General features: G+C 38.4%; 1 protein-coding gene across 1 annotated transcript in view; it reads left to right on the forward strand.

Moving 5' to 3' along the window:
* The window catches only part of srpx (sushi-repeat containing protein X-linked), a 40,787-nt gene that overhangs the window by 4,844 nt on the left and 11,084 nt on the right, over positions 1-24,859 (forward strand). The window contains exons 3-5 of the mRNA XM_041806377.1: positions 14,901-14,957; positions 19,432-19,620; positions 23,365-23,541. Of these exons, the coding sequence (XP_041662311.1) occupies positions 14,901-14,957; positions 19,432-19,620; positions 23,365-23,541 (423 nt within the window). The remainder of the gene's footprint in view (positions 1-14,900; positions 14,958-19,431; positions 19,621-23,364; positions 23,542-24,859) is intronic.

Below are 24,859 nucleotides of genomic sequence, written 5' to 3' on the forward strand. Positions count from 1 at the left end.
TTGTGTTTACGTGGAGGGGGAGGACAGCGGGGGGAGTGCAGTGTGCATCTGGGGGACGTTTCCTTGCACAGAGCTGAGTCTGTGGCGCTAATGAAAGCCCTGAAACTTCACCGCAGTGCACGTTCAATTTTCCCTTTCCTCTCTCCTTCTAAATCAATGTCTCAATCAGAGCAACTTTTTAAATTAACTCTGATAAAGCTGAAGTAGACTTTTAGATCTTATTAATGTTGATCTACCTAGAAGTATTGATATTTTACTGATGAACTTATGTCTTGGTGGAAGATGGAAAGAAAAGACTTTAATCCTTCTTACAGACAGTCAATAAATGATGATGAATGCCAGAAATGCAACTGAAACCCTCACAAATAGGCTACTCCAGCTGCAGCTTCTTTAATGTTAGATAAAGTTTTTCTTTTGTTTAGAAGCCATACATGGGCATGCATCCATCTGTTTTATTGTCCTTTGTTTTTTCATGTCAGCAGATATATTTTGGTTGTTCTCTTGAGATCTTGGTTTATCTGCTTATCTGCTTATGTCTGCAGACCGTTCATTTTGGACGTCCACTCTCACACAGACTGTTTATCTGAGACACCGTATATCTCAAAACGGAAATACATGCTGAAATTTTTAAAATAAAAACCAATACACTTCTTTTTCAGGTTAAAGGGTTCAAGGTAACGGTTAGGATACCAAAAGTTAAAAACCTGACCTGCAAAACCTGATTACAAAACTTTTAACGAAGCAAAGTAAACAGTTTGCCTAAAAGAATAAAACTTGTCCTCCTTAAAAATATTATAATACAGCAATCGTAGCGTACGTAGCTCGGTTAGCTGCATAAGATACATAGATAACTGAGCTACATAGCCAACATATCTCAAGCAAAGCTCACGGAGCAGCTATATAAGCTACATATCTACATTATCTGTGTAACTAAGTTGCTTTAGCTACATTTGCTAAAGCTAACTTGGCCATAGATGATGTAGCTATGTAGCTAACATAGCAAACATAGCTAAAGCTAAGCTGACAAAGCAGCTATGTAAACTATGTAGGATGTTATCTACGTAGCTATATAAGCTTTTGCTACATTTGTTAAAACTAGCTTAATTATAGATAATGCTGCTACATAGCAAACATAGCTAATAGATAACTAAAGCTTAGCTAACAAAGCAGCTATGTAAGGTACCTTAGCTATGTAAGTTGTGGCTGCATTTCCTCAAGTTCACATTGCTAAAGCTTACATAGCTACATTGGCTTATGTAGTAACAATAGTTATGTAGCTAGCTTAGCTTTGTTAGCTTTAGCTTAAGCTAAAGTTAGACACCGTTCACATAACTACTTCTAAAACGGGTCTTTACATAATTTAATCCTAGATTAGACCTCCAATCTTTTTCTTTTTCTTTTTGAAAATGTTGCTAGACTGCCAGACTGTCAATCTTTTGTTAGAATTAAGTTGAATCTATAAACAAAAATCAAAAGCTTGAAATTCATTGTATGCGTGAGAGTGGCAGTCAGAAATGTAAATTTTGCAGCCAGACCACTCTTGCTTAGCTCAGGATAACAACACTTGTTTAAGTGTCACATTAAGTCAGCCCTTTATTGGGCACTCATTGAAATAAATGAAAATCATTTTTTTGGGACCAAAAGAAATGTAAAACTGCATTTTGAGAGTTCTGGAGGAAACAGGAAGTTAGAGACACTCTGGGCCACTGCTCATTGGTCAGATGCTGTGATGTCACTTTCTGTAATGTTGACTGATCTCCACTGATTGACTGAGAAAAATCATTCTGGTTCAGCTGTATCACAGAGTTGGGGTAGACCAAGGAAGTGTACTGAAGTGACCATATATGGGTCTTTGTAACATAAATGGTTAATATCAGCCCTTTTCTTGAGATTATCTTTTTATCATGGGGAAGTCAAAGTTTCTAATCCCAAATTAACAAGATAAATAATTTGATGCTTTGAAAAAACAACTTCAATCTTGAGAAAACAACCAAAATGTTCTTGTTATCACAGAAAAAATGGAGTACTATAACATGTATGGCTGTATGTCAGCTAAGGGCTTCCGTAGTTTGACCTATCATAGTATAATAGGAGTAAGAGGATTTTGTACTATTTTTTGGAGGCAACAAGACTCGGGAGGTTCAATGGACCATTTCCCAGATATTTTTTATGTCTTTAAAGAGGAAATTCTGAATACATTACTGTCTGATTCATCATTAATGAAGTCAGCCTTTATTTATAGTCGTACACTGAAGCATCCAACATCAGAAAACACAGAGCTTGATGGGGTCAGACAGAGCAGGGCCTGTAGCCTGCAGTGAGAATCTGAAATGACTTCAAAGCTGAAGTCTGGATGCAGTATTTGCATGTTTGTGTGTGCAGTCACAGTGGCTCTGTGCCTGTAGACAGTTCTCAGTGTGGCTCACCGCTGCTGTATGATCATACAGGCTCAAACATGAACGCAGGCTGCAGAGCAGATTTACACTGACAGAAGAAAAAAGTGCCTGTGGAGCTAACAGTGAGGACTCCGGTCTGTACTTCTGTGTTTGTGTGTGCGCATTTGTGTTTACGAGGAGTTTATTTTACAGGGGTGTGTTTATGTTTGCTCTGGTGGTCAATTAGCCTGTTATCAGTGGAGTTTTTGTGCCTCCTATCTGGGCTGCAGTAAACAAGAATGAAATGTATGAGATCAAGAAGGAGCTGCTTTTGCACCTTTTAGGCCCTTTTCCTACAAGCCTCCTCAAACTTTCCATGATGACTGTTGGCACGATGTGAGTCTGGGGCAGATTCATCCTACACATAAGAGTGAACTCTGCTGAATCCCTGCAGGCATCCTCGCTGGAGGTTCAGCCAAGTCAGCGCTGAGTTACATAAAAAACCCAAACTTTGTAGAACTTCTGACTGGGTAGTGGAATGGAAAGCTACATAAACAAAAACCATAAACTCGTTTTCTAATGAGTATGTTTGAGTAAGATACTGCCATGAGTTGCTGCTTCTAACTAAACTACATTAGAGGTTTTTCCATGAACCATATCTCATCTGACTGTCACTGACATTTAGTGTTATATAGAAATGAATATGATTATGCAAATAGTCCCATTCTCTTACTCTTTCCTTCGCTTTTCTGCAGCTTAATTTAAGGGAGTGTCTCATAAGAGTGGAATATTTCATGTTATTTCATCAGTATTTTTAAGGTTAGAAACTTCATACTGAGTAGACAACTTTGAAAGAAGGTTATAAAGGTTTTTTAATAAGTTAGTACTTTTACCACACCAAACTATCTCTGTTATGTAATGATCAAATGTATGGAAAACTACCAACATTTAAAAAACATGCATCTAGTTCATAAGATAGGTGCTAAGGAGATGGTTGCATCTATCAAAAGTTGCATGCATACTCTCACAAGTTTGCAAGTTTTAAACGTTTCATGTCCAAGTTTAAAATTTCAGTATCATGACAGCTCTACATTAAAGATCAGGCTTTATTTTGAAAGTATCAAACACTGAAGAGACCAAACCTGCTAATCAAAAAAAAACGGAGCCTTTTCACTCACTGGTGAGTTCATTGAGTTGTCGTCAAAGCTTGTACACTGTGAGATTTCAAGTTGATTCTGACCTGAATTTTGAGTCGTATGGCTGGTTTTGAAGTCTGTCAAAAGCCAAAATCATCAAAATATAGTTTAGTTATCAAGAGGAAAATGTCCAAGCCCTTCAATAATCCACAAAATGTCTTACTAGGTAGATCCCCATAGACATTAAAACAGATTTGTGGATTACCATAGAGTAAAATGGTATGCAATAAATAATATTAAAATCTCTGGGCAGATGAATGAATATTGCACCAACAGTGGCCACATATACAGCTCTGTGCATACGTTTAAGGCATGTTGGGTGCTAAAAATTCACCACGGGGACTGACAAGCAGTAACCTGGGGGTGGAGATGGGGGGTGCAGCAAGAAGTCAAAGTCAAGCTTGATGGCATCTCTTTTGTCTGGGCTTTTTCACCCCTGGTAATACGCCCGTGGACTGCTTATACTCTTCAGGCTCTTGGGACATCCACAGCACAACCACGGGCTTGTGGCCTACTACCCACCAGGGCAGTACGCTAGGCTATGCTTCCACATCAACCTCCAATCTGAAAGTAGTTTCTGACCCGCCATTTTTCAAGACTGTTCCGAAGCCTCTTTTTACTGAAGGACACGACCCCTTACTGGATGCTGGAGCACAGTGGACTTTGATTAAACTTCACAGCATCTGTAGAGCTAAATAATGGAGGAGAAAGTGAGCTTAAGATAGACCTTAAACAGACACAACAGACATTAAACAGATGATAAATATCACCAGCTTTAGAGGAGTCAATAGTTGATGGGGTGGGATTTTAAAGTGTTTGAATTGAGTTTTTTTTTACAGTGAAATACTGAGCACAGATTTTATAAAAACTGTGAATAACTACAAATTTAATATTTGATTGGTTTTTTGATTCACCAACAAACTTAAAACACCTTTTAGGTCATAAAATCAGAAGACGTGTATATATATTTAATGGTGAGTAACTTTCCATGTTTGAATTATGAAGAGAATTAAAGTCTGACAGAGCGGGACTCTGTCAGTAAGAAACACTGACTGACGATCAGCTGTCATCACAAACTGACTTCGTTTCATGTGATGCTGGAGAGAGAAAGGCCTCTTGTGCAAAAACATTGGTCCTCAGTCTTTGGCCCTCCACCTTGATTCCTTCAGTCTCTCCATGAGTCTCTGGTGTGAGGGACTAAGACTTAAGCTCTGCCATGGACTCAGGGCACATCTAATAGAAAGTGAAATGGAGCCATTGTTATGTTTTCAACATATTATTTTCTTATGCCCCTGGTGGTATGCAAGGACATCTGGAGCACTGGGATTTGTGTCGATCCTGCTTCCTGCCCGATGGTGCCCTGAGGCGGGTTTAATCACCACATCTACGCCTTACTTCAGCCTCACTTTATTGCCCAAACATGCCTAAAAGTTCTGCACAGTACTGTATTTATTTAAAGGAACACCTAGCACAGAGACATAGTTTGAGTTTTGATGCCCTTCAAAGAATCAATGAAGTACTGTTGGCTATTTGGATATGTTCTGCAGTTCTCTGGCTTTGTTTGCTAAAAAAGATGCTTTTTTCTCTCTCACTGCAATTGAAATGGTGAAGGGCCTCATATTGGTCTTTGCCCAGGGGCCTCCAAGTTACTAAACCCACCTTTGTACATAAATCTTAAACTTTGTTCATGGCTCGTAAATGATTCAGTTACACAGTGTGAGCTGTCATTCTGCCTTGACTTTAATGGAATCCACTTGAAATCACTCACACCCAGTCTGTTATACACAAGCATGTGGGCTGCAAAACCACTGCACTGCATTATGAAGGTAAAGAGATGCTCCAGTGTCAGGTGATTATTCACAGTGGGGCTGTTAGTGTGAGTGACCCCTTCTTACATGTTGAAAAACATGTTTCAACCTGACTGCAAGAAAAAGGATCAGTGCAGCTTTTAAAATAAATCCAGTCAGAAACACATTTAACCATTTTATTGCAAAATGGATATAAAGTTTTACTTGGCGGGGACGGCTCTGCTCAGAAGATGCTCAGTCAAGCAGCATGCTTTGACTTTCAAGGAAGCACATAGCTAGAAACTAGGGGTGAGGGAAAAAATCGATACAGCATAGTATCACGATATTTTGCGCAGGGATATATCGTATCAGTATTGATTGTTTTTTTTTCTAATTGATTGCTAGTATGAACAGAAGTCTGTGATACTGGATAAATAGCATCAGTTGCTTTCTGTCCACTTGATCATGCTGTTGCGCCCTTTGTCCAGAGAGGTCAGCATGGTCATACAGCAGGAGAAAGTTAGACCAATATGGCAGCACCAGGGAAAGGACATTAGGAATGCAAACAGGGCACGAACAACATGGACATGGAGTTTGCAGGGAGTGCTGCATGAAAATAAAATACTGCAGTTATATGACAAAAATAGAGGCAAGGCTAATGCTAAATCAGCTTAACAGTTGGGAAAATGGTATGGATAACAGTATATCACAATATATGGTATTGCAATACTGTGTGTATTGCAGAATGTTTAAAATCACAATAATATTGAATTGTGTAATAAATATCATGATGATATTATATCGTGCGGCCACTAGTGATTCCCACCCCACCTAGAAACCCCCGTATAATAAATATTGTGTATATTGAAAACAATGAAATTACTTCCAAAGAAATTAATCCATAGTAGCGTGAATCTGAATATGAGGGTGCAACAAGCTTTATGCTATGAAGGAGGAGGCTGGGGTGGAGGAGGTCAGTCTTTGCCAGAAGCAGCAGCTTGGAGCATCGGCATTAGTGAAAGCAGGGATTAGTGAGAAGTACCTCATATTCAAATACACTGCTGTGTTGAGAGAAAGAGCTGTGATTGGCTATGGGAGCTGGGAGGGGATAATTTGGGTCAGTTGGCTGTCAGCTGATTACAGCTGGGTGTATGACTACCGTGTCCTGCATGAACTAACGCTAGGCTTAATTTGTGTTTCGCTAGTAGAGCAGTGTGCAGTTATTAGTGTCCAGCTGTGAATCTGTGCACAAATTAATGAATCAATAAAATGAATTAGCCAATAAAATGTTATGCTTGACAACAAGTGTTTATTTTGTAGTCTCTTTTGTAATGCAACACTGAAAAACTCCATCAAACTAAAGCAATTATATTTTAGTTAGTGTTTATAAATGCATCATTCTTGCCTGCCAACCAAATAGTTAAAAACAGAAGATGATAATGTTTATGATGGTGAGCTAAGCATCCATCACTTTTACACCTTATTTTGTTGTTCTTACTGGTGCAGATAAAGGACACGGCAGCAGCTTTTCCTCAGGTGGTGAATCTGCCGATGTGGTACAACAGACGTAACTGGAGTCATTAGTGCTCAGAAAAGAATTATATAGTTCTGTTATCACTTCATGCAGAGCTGATAATAACAAAATGACATCTTGTCTACTTCTTTTCTTATCTGCTCCACTTGCCTGTAGCCATACTTCAGAAACACAGAGAGAGAACGCTTCTATATAATGTAGTTTGTATCACAGGCTGATTGGAATATCAGGCTTTGAAATCTAAAGCTCATTCACACCCAGAGATTTGTCAGAAAGATACATTTCTATGCTTCCTGCTCTTTCAACATTCTGACATCTTTCTCACAAAGAGCTGCTTTGATGTACAAGGGATAAACAAGAGTATGATGATCACACCTCATCATGTTGACACATTTATTAAATATGAATGCTGATGAGTTCCACATATCACAATGTTTTCTCTTCCTAGGCTTGTTGGAATACAGACTGTTTCTGCAAAACTGACAACCTGATTAGGCTCTTTCTACTCAAGCCAAAAATGAAGCTGCTGCGCCAGCAGGTCCTGCAAATTCAGTCCAACATAAAAAAAAAAAAAAACTTACAAACGCAGCTCCTTGTTTAACAGTCAGTGAAAATATGTGCTCTGCAGAAGTGCTATGCAAGTTGTTGCACACTTTGTTTGAAAGTCATTATAAGGGGAGTTTTGGAGATTTATATCAGGATGGAGAGTTGTTCTGCTCTGTGTTTATGTTAGGATCCTTGTGACGATTAGCTGACTAGGACCCAGAGGAGAGCACAAGCCAAGGCTGAAGGTGAAAGGAGTTTATTTAACAGGAGGTAATGGTGCAAGACGGTGGTGAGAGAGCTGTCTGTTGGCAAGCTGAAGCACTGGCAGGAAGTAGGAGACACTGTAGAAGAAAAGGATGAAAAGTATTTGAAAAGTCAAAAGAGTCGTTGCAAAATTTTCTTGCAAAAGTTCACTTTGCCGAGGTTGAGAGAGCCAAGTTACCTCTAATGAAACTGAGGATCGCGGTCGTCCAAAGAGTAGCTGCAGCCGTGACTGCCCAGTACTCCTGCTCTCCTCAACTAAAGGCGGCCTTACAGCCTTGGCTTTCCCTCGATTTCAAAGTCGCAGAAAAATTTCCAAAGTCAGAGTAAAATCATTGGAGTCTTGCTAAAGTCACAGCTCGCTCCCGTTGTAAGGTGTAAAGTGGTCATATGTCTCGATTTTAGCTGTTTTAAGGCAGTCTTCAGTCTTGGCGTTACGATCGTGTCAAACTTTTTTGATATTGTTTTTGTACAGTACTTTTATTCTGAGGTATTTCCTGGAAACCTCGGTTGTTGCAGCATGGTTGCCAGGTCCACGATTTTCCTCAGTGGGTCCATTTTTCTGTCTATGGATTGAGCAGACCCATTTTTGATGTCTTGTGTATGTGTATTAATACCCAAAGCAGAATAAACAACTTTATTTACCCTCAAATGCAACTAAATCAACCAGCAGAGAAGCAGGAAAACATAGAACAAATATCTGCCACTGGCACATAGATATACAGAAGCAGCACACCTGCACTCACACAAGCAATATATGTGGTTTTACTGGCTTATGTTGAATTTCAGTGTTGGGCTTGATTTTGGGCTGGGTTTGGGCTAGTTTTTAATGGCCATTGGGCTGGATTTGTCACCCAGACCTGGCAACCCCTTGTTGCAGTAACATACAAAGTTGCCTCGATGTTTAACTTTCCTTTTGTTTTTACTCGACTTAAATGATTTAAAACATCGTATTGTTAGATATATTAACTTGAATATGATCTCCATCTCCTTCCGCATCTTGTTCTCTGCTCAAAAATTGATGTTGTTAATTTCCACCCGATGCATGATGGGACATAATCTCAAAAGGAATCATATTCTAGTCTTGTGACCCCCAGTCTTTTCCAAATCTTAGTCTGAGACTAAAAACTCAACGACTTGACGACAAATTGTCTTTAGGTTTGAGACAGTCTCAGATTTTAGTCTTTTTAGAGTCTTTTAAGAGTTTTAGCAAAGTCTTGTGGTGTAAGGCTGCCTTAACCTGCAGTGAGAAAGTAATGACACAGAGCCTCCTCTCCAACACAAGGAACAATCCATCCATAAAACTGACAGATGCAGGAGATCAACCATGACAGTCCTCTTAGTTTTCATACTTCAACTCATTTTTAGATCTGAATTGATTCCCTTTATTGGATTTATTAACCTTCAGTGTTCAAGGCTGCTTTGATTGATCAAAAATCCTAGTAATACACTAAAAAAAGATAACATCAATAATTGGTGATGGTGATTAACGCTGGTCTTTATTATTACAGGGTATAGTCTTTATTGTAATATTATTGCTAATGCTGGTCTGTTATAATAGGCCACAACGGAGAGTACGGTCTAGACCACTGTCTCCCATAGGGTCTGGAACCCTTCGGGGGAGGAGAGGGTGCTTCGTGTGCTCTAAGGCTACCTAAATTAAATGTGCAAATATTGATTGAAACCATAATAAAGCAGTTATTAAGTAGTTTGTACGAAGATCTTTTGATTAGGAAAGCATAGACCTTTTTTAGGATTTTATCAATGAATCAGTTAAAATCTATGTTTATTTTTGGCAGCAGTGTGTCACTTTTTCTTCCCTCTTGGGTCCTGGAGGGGCTCTGCTTTTCTTAGGTACACGCAGGAGGGGCTTCAAGGAAAAATGGTCGGGAAACACTGGTCTTGACCTACCCACCTTTTAAAGTGTCCTGAGATAACTTCAGCGATGAATTAGTGTCATACAAACAAAGACTGATTTATTGATTGACATTTGCAATGAAGTACTGAAATATTAATGACAAAGGTTAGCAGTAGCTGAAAGAAACAACTGCATTTCAGCCTGAGGATATCATCAGCAGTTCCAAGCCACATGTGGGTGTGATCTGACTCACATATCCATGACATGGGCTATGTGTCACATCCGTTTGGGTTACAGCATATTTCTTCATGAGAAAGGGAGGAACTTTTTAGATACATCTTGGAGGAAGATTAAGTGAAAATTGTCTGTCACAATAGTTTGGGGCCAATTAGAGCAGCCAAACATTTGATGTAGTTATCATTTGGGTTTTTCCTGATACTGGTGCTAAACTGATGCTTTCTGTGCCTAAAAAGTGTCTGAATTGATACTCTTTATAGAAAAAGTGTGTTAAAAGTCAGGGGCTTAAAAGCTGTCTGAGTTAAGATGTTAATTGAACATATATTCACATATTTGGAGCGGCACTGAGTTGAGGCAGGGAGGTACTAATATGAAGCACCAAAATCTGTCTTGAAATAATTGTAGGTATCAGATGTGTTGGAACCGGTACTATGTTGGTACTTGATACTCGTCTCTTGATGTAGTAGGCATGCACCGCCCAAGGGGGAGGTAAACTACATAATGCAAGCTTGACAGGCAGCTGTTATCATTGTTCACTAGCAGTGGAGCTAGTTGAAAAAGGCCAAACTCGTTTCAAAGCTGTTCCACCAAGAAAAGCTTTCAGTGCAGTTCTTTGCTCTTCATTTAGTAAAGGAATGTTGTCCGCTTCCGATAGAACTGCCGCTATAGCTGCATCCATGCTAAACTCTGTTGTTTAGAGGCTTATTGTAAAACTATACAAGACTATTACCTTGTTTTCCTCAAACCAAACTGATTGGTCCATTACAGATGTCTTGGGAAGAGGCACCTGCCTGATGACAGACATGGAATAAGGCCAATTACTCCGCTTTGGTGGTGATGGTGAAGGATGTTTGCTGGTCAGGTGGTGACTGGGGTGGAGGAGGGTCACACAGATCCCCGGTGAGGACAAGCTGACAGCAGAGGAGAGCTGATGTGAGAGATCTGGTTTGTTTTGTATTTAAGAGTAAATGACCAAAATGAGCTGATCACCAGCACAGGAAGGAAAAGAGAGAGAGAGTGTGCAGTATGAATGAATATGGAACAGTTCTTCCACTTCAACTTACGCTCAGCTTCATATGATGTGTCACTGATGACAGCCTGGGGCGGAAATGTTTTCTCCTTTCAGCTGCTGCTTATCTCTGTCATTAAAACTTAAACACTCCATTGCCGTTGCTGATGTTTTTTGCTATATTGTTCTCCTTGAGTCAGTGCCAACATCCTGTGAGGATTTTTTTGAGTTGAGCATGTCAGCGCTTTGTAAGTGATCAGACTTTGTCTTTGCATGCTAAAAACTATGCATGGAATATGTGACGGTGATGTGACTGTTAAGTTTGACTTTCAATAAAACATCATTATGGCCGACAGGTGGTACAAGCATTAAAAAGTTACTGCTGTGGCAACACACAATGCCTGCAGGCTGTTTTAGTTTTCATAACTGCTAACTGAATTTGAGTTTTACTATCAGCGAATCCTTGTTAAACTGGTGGCACCTGTGGGTGTTTTTGGTGACACAGGAATTGCAACAGCAAATGAATCATCTTTTTAAGGCATGCAAACTCAGCAAAGAATTCTATCCAAAAAAGTGCTTTAATTTTTTCATAAAATGCTCAACGTGATTTTTAGAGTGAGTAGTTTTGGACCCAGCAGAATTAAAGTGAAATTGTTGACTTGTGTAGGTGGTGTTCTGCCCAATGCCTGCGTCTCTAAATGCATTTTTTTTCTCTCTTGTGGTGATAAGTGTCTTGGAGAGTGATTGCAGGCTGGGAAATCAGAGTGATAAATAAATTACATTTCCTTGGACTGATTCACAAAAAGGCCATCTTGTGCCTTGCCAGTTGAATTACCTGCAGCTGCAGGAGAAAAGCTTCATTTCCTATTAGCAGCAACATCAAGCAGCCTTGACACTGGGAAAAAAGGAATAAAGAGCTAACAATGAGACAGTCATCAGTGGTATGAAAACATGGGAAACATGATGACATTATTTCAAGTGCATCACATTTTGCACTTATAAATTATACGGAGGTTATACAGTCTCTCTAACAGTATTCACCCCTTGGATGTTTTATCCTTTTATTGATTTTGTGAATCAATCATGGTCAAAAAAGTTAGGCTTTTTTACTAAAAAGTGGAAACAGAATTCTACAAAATAATTTCAATTAATAAAATATATGTGATGTAAAATGAGTTTTACCACCTTTAAAGTGACTGACCTAACTCAACAGAGGGCCAGCCAATTGGTGCTAGTAGTCTCACAATTAGTGAAATGGGGATCACCTGAGTGCAGTGAATGTGTCTAAAGTGATTGTAATATAAAGACACCTGTGTCTGGAAGGTCCAGGCACTGGTTAATCAGTATTCCTGGTTTGATTAACCCCTGAAGACAAAGGAACGCTCCAAGCAACTCAGAGAAAAAGGTTATTGAAATGTAGAAGTCAGGAGATGGATACAAAAAAAATCCAAGATACTGAACATCCCCGGGAGTTCAGTCAAATCCATCATCAAGAAATAATGGGAATATGGCACATGTGTAAATCTGCCTAGATCAGGCTGTCCTCACAAACTGAGTGACTGTGCAAAAAGGAGACCAGTGAGAGAGGTCACCAAGACTTCCATGACTACTCTAAAGGAGTTACAAGCTTCAGCAGCTGAGATGGGAGCGGCTCTGCATATGACTGTTGCCTTGGTCATTCACCAGTCTGATCGTTATGGGAGATTGGGAAAGAGAAAGCAGCTGTTGCAGAAAACTTGTCCAGAGTTCACTAAAGGCATTTGAGAGACTTCATGGTCAAGTGGAGGAAAGTTCTTTGGTCTGATGAGACCAAAATAGTGCTTTTGATCATCAGACAAGACGCTATGTTTGGCAGACACCAAACACTGCACATCACCACAAACACCATCCCCGCTGTGAAGCATGGTGTTGGAAGCATCATGCTGTTGGGATGCTTCTCAGCAGCCAGCCCTGAAAGGCTGTTAAGGTAGAGAGTCAAATTAATATGGCAAAGTATCCTTGGGGACAATCTTATTCAGTCTGCAAGAGAAGTACTGAAGATTCATTTTCCAGTCAGACAATGACCCGAATTAACAGATAAAGCTACACAAAAATGATTTAAAAACAACCAGGCGAGTCCAAGTCCAGATCTCAGTCCAATAGAGAATTTGTGGCTGGACTTGAAAAGGGCTGTTCATGCCTGATGCAACCATGCGACCTGACAGAGCTTGAGCAGTTTTACAAAGATGGAGTAAAATTGCAGTGTCCAGATGTACAAGCCTGATTGAGACCTGTCCACAGAGACTCAGCGCTGTGATTACAGCCAAAAGTGCGTCTACTACATACTGACTTGAAGGGGGGGAATATTTATGCAGTCACTTATTTTACATTACTTTTCTTAAATTGAAATTATTTTGTGTAAATCTGCTTTCACTTTAAAATTAAAGAGGTTATTGTGTTTTTTTTTGGGGGGGGGGGGGGTCAAAAAAGCCATATTATATTGACCATGATTGATTTATAACATCAATTAAAGGGTAAAGCATCCAAGGGGGAGAATACTTCTATAGGAACTGTGTGGCTGTGCTGTATGCCATCTGTTTGTTTACCTAAGGGTAGTAGAGCGAGGAGAGACAACCCAATAAATGAAGCTAAAGCAGGTCACAGCCCTGGTTACAGACCTGGATAGTGGCAGGGGGCTGTGATACAGTTTGGATGTATCTGACCGGCATGAAGGGCCAACAAGTAGAAATGCTAGTCATGCCTTTAACTTAATTGTTTTGTTGGATGTAAGTAAAAATCAGTTTATGCTTAGCTACTGTCCCTCATATTTTACTCAGTATCTGTGTGTACAAGTTGTTTCTTTTAAACCTACATTAATCCAAAAAGCTGTGTTTTCATTACTCAGTGTGCACCAATTAATCGGAGAGATAGCTGATGTCATCAGTGGGTGATTGTTGCTTTTTGGCATTTGCTTTTAACTAATGTTCCTTTTAAAAGGAAATAAAACTGAAGGACACACTCACAAACCAACACCTGTAATGAGTTTTCCATACGTTTCTCATCCCCCTCTTTTCCCCATATTACGGAGCAGACACTAAAGTTTTCCCATTGGACGGCTAAATCTGACTCATTCACTGTGTGGGTTTGCTCTGTACAGTCCATGCTGTGTGATCAGAAAGCTAAAAGCTCTGGGCTTGTTGTGAGTGTATTAGATTACTTCCAGCGTTTTGGTCCAGACGGCTTTTATTAAACTGAAAAGAAAATCCATAATGAGGAACGGTGCGATGTGCTCTCAGGATCAGTTTCAGTGACCAACATGAATCCGACATATGAAGCAGGAGGATTGAACACTCCTCCGTTGTGATCCTTAACAGAGGACACATTCACGCCAGGGGATCATAACATCCCAGGGCCGAGGTTGACCACTCCTCCCGCCCTATTTAACCCCTTCCTTGACCAATTCCTCTCAGTTTTTATTGCTTCCTGCCCTTTCCATCCCCTATCCAGCCCCTTATCTTCTCTCCAAAAATAATCCTCTATGCTCATCACAATTCCCCTCACATCTGTCTCTTAGCAGTGTCACTCAGCTGTGTCCTTCACTAGCTCTGCAGCCGCCACTGACAAATGCTTTAGTTCTTCTTGGATGCTGATGTTAATAGTCAAAATGCCTTTGCTCTGTCTAAGAGAGCCTCTCAATATGAATTTTGTCTTGAAATGGTAAGTATGGCCTTGACTATTTTGGACCAAAAGGTTTTAAAATAGTTGCATATCTGTTGATTTTAACATGGGACACACAAAAACATATTTTGGTTTAGCAGAATAAATCTTTGCCTCATACAGATTTATTCTCCAAACCAGCTGGAAATTGTGGATCTTTTGAGATTCATTCCATGTGTAGTTCTTCAGTCCAAAAGATCCAGACCCCCTTAAGAGCATGGCTCAGATGAAGAGTTAGGCAATATTTCTAAGCCTGTTCTTGGTGCTGCTTTTCAGTCTAAAAAAAAAAAAAAAGGCCCCACAGTTCAGCCAAGGACACAGCTTTCAAATATTGCCTAACATCTTGGATTTAGCTCTTTTCATTGTATTAGTCGCTTTTTCTTCTTTTCTTTCCCTCTCAGGGTCAGGACATTATACCTATGGAGACGACGAGGACTGGTACTCTCGGAGATATAAAGGTGACTACATGCTCTGCTTGAGAGTGCAAATACATGCACATACATTACATCTGAAAAGTAAAACGCATTTAAATTCAAGGACTGCTCATTATTATTCAGAACAACATCTGTCTGAGATTTATCTGTATTTCATTCAGGACCACTTTGTCAAGAGCAGCTATGAATATTTTCATAAGCAGCAGTCATTGATTTCCAATTACCGCTGTTATTTATATTTAGTGGTGTGGCTCTTGGGAGCCTACCTGGGAAGCATCAAGCAGGAACAGCACATACTCCTGCCTTACTGTGCATACAAGGAAAGCCTGAGGATTAGCAGCAAAACAAAGAAAAAGCAGCAGAGCAGGCGCCAATGCCAACAGGCTGACACTGATTTAGTTAGAAGCAGAACAAAGGAGGAGCTGGGGTGGAGGAGAGCAGGAGGGGCAGCAAAGCATTGCCAGGCTAAACTAGCTTTAATATGGCAGCATGAGTGTGATTAGCCAGTAAGCTTAGAAGCATCAGCTGGCCATCAGCTTGCAAGAGAGCAGCTGATCTCAAATGTATGGCAGTGCCTGACTTCATGGCCTGCCTGAACAAAAGCTATATGCTCAATTTGTGTGTTTTAGTACGTTATTAGGCCGTAGTGCCTTTATCTAATGCGTGATATTTCTGAGCTTTTTCTATTACAGCTCATGTGGATAAACCTGTAGTTATAAAGGATTGCTAGCTAACACACCTCAGTAATTTATTGGACTAGAAACAGCAAGAAAATGAAGCAATACCAGTAATAATAAATAAAGAGTAACACTTCATAAACATGAGCTCTCGTGGTTGATTCTAAGTAGCTACTCATTTTGATGATGGACCACAAGGACTTGTAAAGGCCAAACTTAATCAAAATTTCTGCTTAAAGTTCGGAATTTATTGAAAAATTTCTTTTCCAAAATCTGCACAAATTCCCTAAAATTTCAAATAAATGACCTAAAATTTCTGTAAAAATGCTTGAACATATTTTAAAATATTCCATAAAAAAGTTTCACTGAAACGTTTTCGTAATGCCTAACATTCAAAGTGAATTCCTGAGAAATTGCAAGCTAATTCCCCAATATTTTAAAGCAAATTCCCAGTAAAATTTCTTCTCAAATTCCCCAAAATTTACAAATACACACCATCAGATTCAATATAAAAATGACATCGAATTGTCCAAAATTTCTAAACAAATTCCTGTAGATTTCCATGGAAAATTACTGAGAACTCAAAAGGACACCTGCCCCCAATTCTGAATCACATTTCCTTAAAAGAAAAAAAGAAAAACAGTAAGTCCATTAAAGTTTCTATTAATTTCAAACCAAATCCCCACACAAATTAAAATCAAGTTTCCAAAAAAATAATAATACATTCCCCCTAAATTTCCATAAAAATTATATAAAAGTCCTCCAAATATCCAAACAAATTACCTGAGATTTCCATGAAATCCTAAATTTTCAGGTATACCAAATACCATAATACCTTAAAATTTCAAATCACCCCAAATCCTCAATATTCAAATCAAGTTAAAAAAAAATACATCCTTGAAAAAAATACATTTTCAAAATTTCAATGAAAATGCCTCAAAATTTCCAAACAAATTCCCCCATCCAAACAGATTTCCCACATTTCTATGAAAATACTTCAATAGATAAAGAATATTTTCCCCAAAACTTAAATGAAACTCTCCACAATATCCCCCAAATTTCCTTGAAAATACTTGATAATTTCCATATCCAGTATCCAAACAAATCCCTAAAATTTCTAGTTAAAGTTCCTGAAAATTGAAATGAACAGTTCAAGACAATAACTTAATCTTAATGGACATGATCTCAAAAATGTTTTCTGCATAAGTTCTTATTGTGTTGTAGGAAAGCCAAAATGTAGCTAGGTAGTTCAGCTGATAGTGAAGTCTTCACTCTATTTGATGGGGTTCAGACTGTATGTGATAAAGACGGGACATTAATTTCCTTTTTTTAATACTTATAAAAGACTGATTTTATCTGTAACCCTCTACTGTACTTTCATGTACTAGCAAATCTGGACTATATTTCAAATTCAACAGAGATAGCTGAACACCAAAATGGGAGTGTTTTATTCCACTGAGTCCTTAAAGAGACATCATTCAGCAGCAGTTAGTTCAGCCAGTTTTGTAAATTGACGTCAAAGTAGCATCCAGCTTTAAATATTGGGGTCAGTCCGACGTGGAACATTATCGCTGGGGCCAAACCAAGCTCTCCTCCTTATGTAAAAACTCCAATGTGGTATTATTTTAACTTTCTAGCGGTTGTAGAAACTCTGCCAACACACACACACAAGCACACACACACACACACAGAAAGAGAGAGAGCGGGAGCTCTGGACACTTGCTGTGTAATGAATACTTTTATTTGTTCCAGTTGGACATCAGCCTATAGTGGTGTGTATTCTCATCGCTGAGTGCATTCAGTTGTGTGTGTTGATTCACAGTGCTGAGTTTGTCCTAAGCCAGCAGGAAATAAAGTGCAGATTTAGATTTTCCTGTGTTGGAATCAAAACCTTGTGGCGTCTAAATCTTGGCTTTGAACAGAGATATTTTTACACTACTGTAGTAAAGATGAGTAGAGGTGTATTTGTAGGGTTACAAAGGTGAAGTTGATCTAAGGAATTAAACATTCTTGACTAAAGATAAAGATAATGTTCAGTCTCACATCATAGGCCCACACTGACCTGATTATAGCTCCAGCTAGCAGCTCCTTACCTTAACATAAAGACTGTAACAGGATTCGGCCAACTTTGCTCCTTTTAAAGCTAAATTTTAAGCACCTTTATCTTTTGCCAATTTAGCTTCGTCAAACTCATCAAGATAACTTACTATTATCTTTTACTTCATTCTTTAAGGACTAAGGTTGCCGGGGATGTCCTTTGTGAAATTAGTCTGTGATAACCATAATTAACATTAACCTGAATAACCACTCTTATCAAAGAAACAAAAACTGGTGAAAAAAAGTTTGGAAAATGTGTTAAAAGTGGTTACAGAGGGACAAAAATTGGTAAAAAGTGGCTAAAATGGGTTCAAAGAAACAGAACACTGGGTAAAAAGATAAATAAATTGATTTAAAAAGGCAACAAACGGTTAAAATAAACGGTGAAAAGCAGTTAAAAAGTGTCAAAATGGGTAAAAGTAGATCAAATAGGTTAATAGATGGCTTTAGAAGTGTAAAGTTAATCTGTGGTAACCATATCTTATATTTAACCTGAATACTAACCACAATTATCAAAGAAGCAAAGAAATTAAATGTATTTGATAATGAAGGTGAAAACTTGGAAAAATGTGTTAAAAATGGCAAAACTGGCATAAAAAGTGATTAAAAAAAGTTAAAGCAGGAAAGAAAGAAAGTGTTTAAAATTGGTTCAAAGAATCAACACTGGGTTAAAAGAAAAAAAATGGTTATAAAGGCAATGAAGGGTCAAAAATAGGTGTAAAAGCGGTGAAAAGAGGTTAAAAAGTGGCAAAATTGGTTGAAGGTGTCAAGAATGGGTAAAAGGTGGATAAAATGGGTTAAAACTAGCAAAAAAAGGCAAAAAATTGTCGCATAAAGTAGCATAAATGGGTTAAGAGTGACAAAAATAGGCAAGTATAGCCAAAAAAATGGCAAAAATTAGTGAGAAAAAGAGATGAAAAGGGGTTAAAAAGTGGCATGAATAAGTAATTCAAACATCAGAACCCAATAATAGCTCGACACACTTTTCAGCTCCAAAATGTGGTAACTGTTAGCCAGCATGTGAGCACCAATGCTGCTGATCCAACACACATGCATTGGGATCATTAGTAGATCAGGACTGGGGAAAGGCCCTTAAACTGGCATGCAGTAATTTCATATTAACTTTAAAAAGTTATCCAAAAACAAAACCAAAATGTACCAGTACAGGTATCAGCACTCTTACCTAAAATTAATATAATCTAAGAAATATCATGTTTCTGACTAAAGTATGTTAGCTGTTTAAAGGGTAGGATAAACTGACAGAGGATGTTATTGAGCTATTAGCAATGATAATGAGCTGTCTGTCACACACACTTGGTGAAGTATTATTTTCTCTCTACATACGGTAGGTAGATAGGTTGGCAGCTATGTCACACACACACACAATCTGAAATGACAGTGCTCTCCACTCCTCATTAACTGTATTTTCCTCAAGTGAAACTATCCTTTTTTCCTCCTGAGACACTGTTGGATTATGGGAGGTCACTGATAAGGTAACTAGAAATCCACCGTATCTGTCTGAGCTCAGATGATGGGTGGTTTTCACATTATCAAACTAACAAAGGAACTCTTTCTAAGCTTTATAGTCCTTCGGTAAGTACTTATTATTAAACACTGACATTAAGGCGCCACTGCTCCAAGGCTTTACATAAAATATAATATAATTCCCTCATTGCAATAAAGAAAAGGTCAGAGTACAGTATCTATCTTTCTTCCATTTATAGGGACTCCATGGTGTGCACCCATAAAGCTGAAACATGGTGATGTGAGTTGTCGCACTCCCAGAGGGGAGCACAACAGGAACGTTATGGGAACACGATGTAAAATCCGCTGCAAGCAGGGATACGAGTCTCCCAACTCAGAGGTGGTGTGTATGGCCAGCAAACACTGGTCATCCAACTACGCCTGCAGAGGTAAGAACTAACATCCATATATCACTTGTAATATGTCATTTTAGTGACTTTTTTCTATAACAGGCTATAAATCTAGCTTTCTGTGAATGATTCCCAATAAAAGTCTTAATCAACGTTAATCTTGGCCCAGGAAAACGCCGGTCCAGGTGGGGAATTTTCCAAAGCTTTTAACCCAAAACTAGGCCTGTGTACATCTACCTGTTTTTCACACAAACCTCGGCAGAGTTAGAGAAAAAAGTCGATATTAAAACTGAGGAAAAAGAGAAATAAGATAAAGAAAAAATTTTACCTTGGGAAAGATATCAAAGTTGATGTGTGAACAAGAAAGAGAATAAGACAAAATTCAAGCTTCATTTTGCAATCACAAAATAAAATTAATGCTCCAACTATTGGTTCAAAATAAACAGAGGTATCTGGACAGCGTTACATTTACATACTGACCAAAATACTTGGTGCATAAAAACTGGAGTCTTATCACAGCTGCATGACTTGCATTACAAATATGAAATAAACTCCATGTTTTATTTTGGGAGGATGAATAGAATAAAAAAGATGATTCAATTTCTTATTAACCAGCAAACATTAGGAAGAAAAGAACAGAGAATTGGAACTAAATTAAAGGAGAAGATCATGTTTTTATGCGGCTGTTGTAGCACTCTGAGACTGACTGAAATTGAAAGTGGGTTATGAATAAAATTAACTAGTAACAACATGATTATTATTCTGTTTTCATGTTCATTTCAGTTTCAAATGGGTCTTACAAATGAGAACATTTTCAGTCACCCAGAAGGCAGGGGTCGAAGGCTTCGTCTGCTCTGAGGTTGCCAAAAAAAAAAAAAAAAAACTTCACATGTTATCTAAAATCATGATACAATACTTGTTAAATAGTTTATTGGTTCCTGACATGGGGTCCAGGGAACCTTTAGGGGGCACCAAAGATCTCAGGGGGAAGCAGGGCCCTGTCTGACATTGTCAAAATTAGATGCCCATATATATTTTTTTTTATTAGAAAAATGATGTATGACAGTGCATTAGTAGCACCCTAAAAGATAACAAGGAAGTGAGCCAACAGCACCGCTTCTCCTCTGTATTCAAGTTTTTGTGGTCCAGCTAGTCAGAAAGCTTTAGCACAGAAGAGACCAACAGTAAAGGGAGTGTGGTGCAGAACTAAGTCTTTCTCTTAGCACCTCACTAAGTTGTGGCAGAGTTTAGCCAAGCTCAGGGATGCAACATTCTATGTTGCCTAAATGTAAATTAGATGAACTGTGTGACAGTTTAACTGGACGGTGTTCTTATTTTTGTTTCACAACATCCTTGTTTTGAAACTTGACCAAATGCCGTTTTGAGTTTAACCAGCCCAGTTTTCCATTTCCACATTTATGCCCAAGGGTTACTAAATTCCCTCAGCTGGGACAAGAACATGCAGTTCTGGAGCTGAAATGCATAAAGATTTTTAATCAGTGAAACGAGAATTTCATATGACAGCAGTGATATGGGTAAATGCTTCTAGGCAGTCTGACCAAGGCGAGGCAAGAGGATCTGTACATTTCTGAGGAAAAAAGTTAAGCTTGATAATTACAAGAAGACAAATTCTAAAGAATTTCTGAGTTTAAGTCATATATTTCTAAATTAAAACTAATAAATGTTGCCTTTATATACTCAAAATTTAGAGTTTTTAAAGTCATAAATTTTCAATATTGTTTAGTCAAAATTTTATGGGAAACCAAACCAAAAACAATGGTTTGATAACCCCAGTTTACAGAAATTTCCAGATGAAACTGTGAAAAACTGAAAATTCTGAGCTAGTTCCTTACTGGTCTGTCCCAGTAAGAAGTATCATTTGGTCCTCAGTTGCACTTTTAATGCAAGGAAACTGCTCTAACTGATTTTCTTCCATGCAATCTGCTATTTTTGAAGTTATAATGTCAAAAAAAGTTTTTTTCTATTACTTTTTAAGAAAAAAACATTTTTTTTCTTATAAATCTACAACCTTTTAAGCTTGTTTTTTTTTCCTCAAAAATGAGCAGATCCTCTTAATTGTTTTATATTTTAGAAGGGCCTTTATAATGGATGGTTAATTGATAGATATTTTGGTAAGAACAAGTGTATGTAGGCCTTTTTTCATTGGGATTTTGAAAATCAAAACAATTAGAATCGATGTTTAATTTTTCCAAGTGGGTCCTGGGGGGCTTAGCTTGTCTTAGATGCAAGTAGGGGAGTCCTAAAGAAAAAACACTGGTTTATACAAAGGTTTTTTTTGAAAAGAACACGTCTTAGGGTTTTATCATTTCAAAGAAAATGTTATTAATTCATTTAAACAGTTTATTCAAGGGGGTAATGGGGGGCGCAGCTTTTCTAAGATATAAGTGGGTGGTTTTTGGGGAGGCTTTAGGAAAAAAGTTAGGAACCACTAATTTTGGTGTAGATCCCACTGGTTAAGTTTAATTTTCTTGTGCTTTTTACATTTCAGGAAAAATTATGCATCATCCTGACAGAAGCATTAGCGCCACCCACTGACAGTCTTAAGCTCAAGTGGCAAATGTAATGAGGATTGCTTTGTATGTAAAATACAAAGCAGATGCCACACAGACAGGTTTCTAGCTGCAGCTAAGATTAAATTTGTCTCGCTGGCTGACCTTTTAGGATTAAAACAGAAACAATAGATTTGAAGAAATACTGGATCAACATATTATTAAACAAATACAGACATTATAATACAGCATAGATGAGTGGCTAGGCTGGTAGAATAAAGAATAATCGAGAAAGTAAAGCCAGTGCTCACAGTCTTACCTCAGTTTCTGCTGCTGTTTTTCATGTGTCACAAAAACAGTGAACTTTGTCAGGTTCAGTCTTTACTAAACCACCCCTTACACTCATCCTGTCCCTCACATAGCCTGTCCATGTTTTATTTGTTCTTGTAAAGCATCCTTGGGTTTCTAGAAAGGTGCTGTATAAATTCAAGATGTTATTACCTCAGCCAAGGAGGTTATGTGATCGGCAGGGTTTGTTAGTTTGTTAGTTTGTTTGTTAGTTTGTTTGTTAGCAACATAACTCAAAAAGTTATGGGCGGATTTTGATGAAATTTTCAGGAAATGTCAGAAATGGCATAAGGAAGAACATGGGAGTGATCCGGGTCACCGTCTGGATCCAGGAATTTTTAAAGGATTCTGTACTACTGGGCGATAGGACTAATGGCGGAGGTCTGCGCTCTCCGAGTGCTTTTCTAGTTATATTATTATTCATTTGGATAATGCATTTTTATGTGTTTTATACACTCATCACCTTCTATCTGCTTATTAATACAAATATCTAACCAGCCAATCACATTGCAGCAACCAATGCAAGTAGGCATGTAGACAAGGTCATGACAGTCTACTGAAATTAAACTGAGCATCAGAATGGGGAAGAAAGGGGACTTATGTGTCTTTGATCGTGAGGTAGTGGTGGTAGTCTGACAGGCTTTCATGTTGTTTACACTGACCCTCACCTATAAAAGCCTGTCAGACCCCTAACAATCATGGCATGTTCAAAGTCCCTTAAATCTCCTTTGTTCACCATACTGAGATCTACTGCTAGGGATCTTGATCATGTCCAAATGTGATTGGCTGATCAGACATTTGCAAAAATGACCAGCTGAACAGGTGTAGTTAATGACTGAGTCAGTGACTCTACTCTTAGAGGTTTAGGACACCTATTTAAAACTATTCCCTCTACTTATACTTCACTGATGCTTTTGTCTTGCAGAGGTCCGTTGTGCCAAACCTGACATGCCTGTTAACGGTGGTTACAAGTGTTCGGATGGCTCCTACTTCAACTCCCGCTGTGAGTTTTTCTGCTCCCCTGGATTCAGCCTGAAGGGCCAAAAGACAGCAACTTGCCAACACACCAAGACGTGGAGTGCTGGAGTCCCCACCTGCGTCGGTAAGACTGTTTGTGCTGTTATTTCATACACAATTTAATCTCCCATGGAGGCTGTGAGACCAAAGACCACTGAGCTGCTTTATAAAAACCTGTGGAGCAGATAATAGCCTGCAGATTGTTAGCAAGAGATCTAATGGTACAAAAACACTAATGTGTCACTTATTACCATAAAATGATAAATATTTTCCACATTTTTTGCCCTCTGAGTTTGAAAAAGGACTCTGTTGAATGAGATGATCTATTATGTAGGTGTTTTATGAATAAATATATGCACAAACAGACCGTTGACCTTGGTAAACAGTGTGGTTTTATGTTTGTCCAGAACACACTGCTCCTGAAGTGACACCAAGGACATTATCATCATGTTGGTTACTTTAGATAATGGATTCACTTTTCTTATTTTCGTAAATCACCTTGAAAAAGTTCTTGGAAACATTAATAAGTTTGTTAATTTTTGACAGATTTTCCCAAAAATGGTGTCTATGAAATTGCACCAGGCTTTGCTGAGAGAATCTACCAGAAGAAAAGGAGTTTTTTAAAGGTCACATATTTTTCCTCTTTAAAACAAGTTTATATTGGTCTCAGAGGTCCCCAAAAGATAAGGACAACCTTGATCTGAGATTGACTTACTGTTATATGGGCATCCTATATCACACATCCTTTAATATTTGACAAAAATTAATTAAACATAACAGTAAGTTAGCTTGACGAGTTTGGAGAGGAGGAGTTTGAGTTTGTAGGTAATTCCTACAAGCGAAGGATACATATGTGCATCCTTAAAAATTCTCTGTTTGAAAGACTTAGTCCTTGGAAAAAATTGGAGGATCCTCAACATTGGAACAGTTTTATGGTGGCAATCATTGACATAGTATCATCCAAAAACCGCCTTTTGAGTATTCTTCCTTGGCTTTGAGAAACAGCCATGGAATTGATGAATAAATGAGAAAAACTTCAAGGCACTCTCTTCAAGCAATAAAATGCCTCTTTTTTCATGGCATGGTCATGTGTAGATCTTAAAAACACACTTCAACGCGTTTCGCCATCAAGCTTTCATCAGGAAGTCAAAACTGACATGACCATGCTATGAGAATAAAGGAATTTTAAGGCTTGAAGAGAGTGCCTTGGAGTTTTATCTTGTTTGTTCATCAACTTGTATCTTGAATAGGCAAGAATATTTACAAAAACGCTCATGACCCAGCTGTATGCATATGCAAATGTGGTTCAAGTATTTCTCCCGCCTAAGCCTGTAACAATTTCCTTTTTTTTCTAGAAGGTATGAAATTATAACCAACTGTTAGTTTTTCCCTCCATGCACTCT

The sequence above is a fragment of the Cheilinus undulatus genome, linkage group 15 (genome assembly GCF_018320785.1).
Source record: "Cheilinus undulatus linkage group 15, ASM1832078v1, whole genome shotgun sequence".
In the NCBI taxonomy this organism is placed as follows: Eukaryota; Metazoa; Chordata; class Actinopteri; order Labriformes; family Labridae; genus Cheilinus; species Cheilinus undulatus.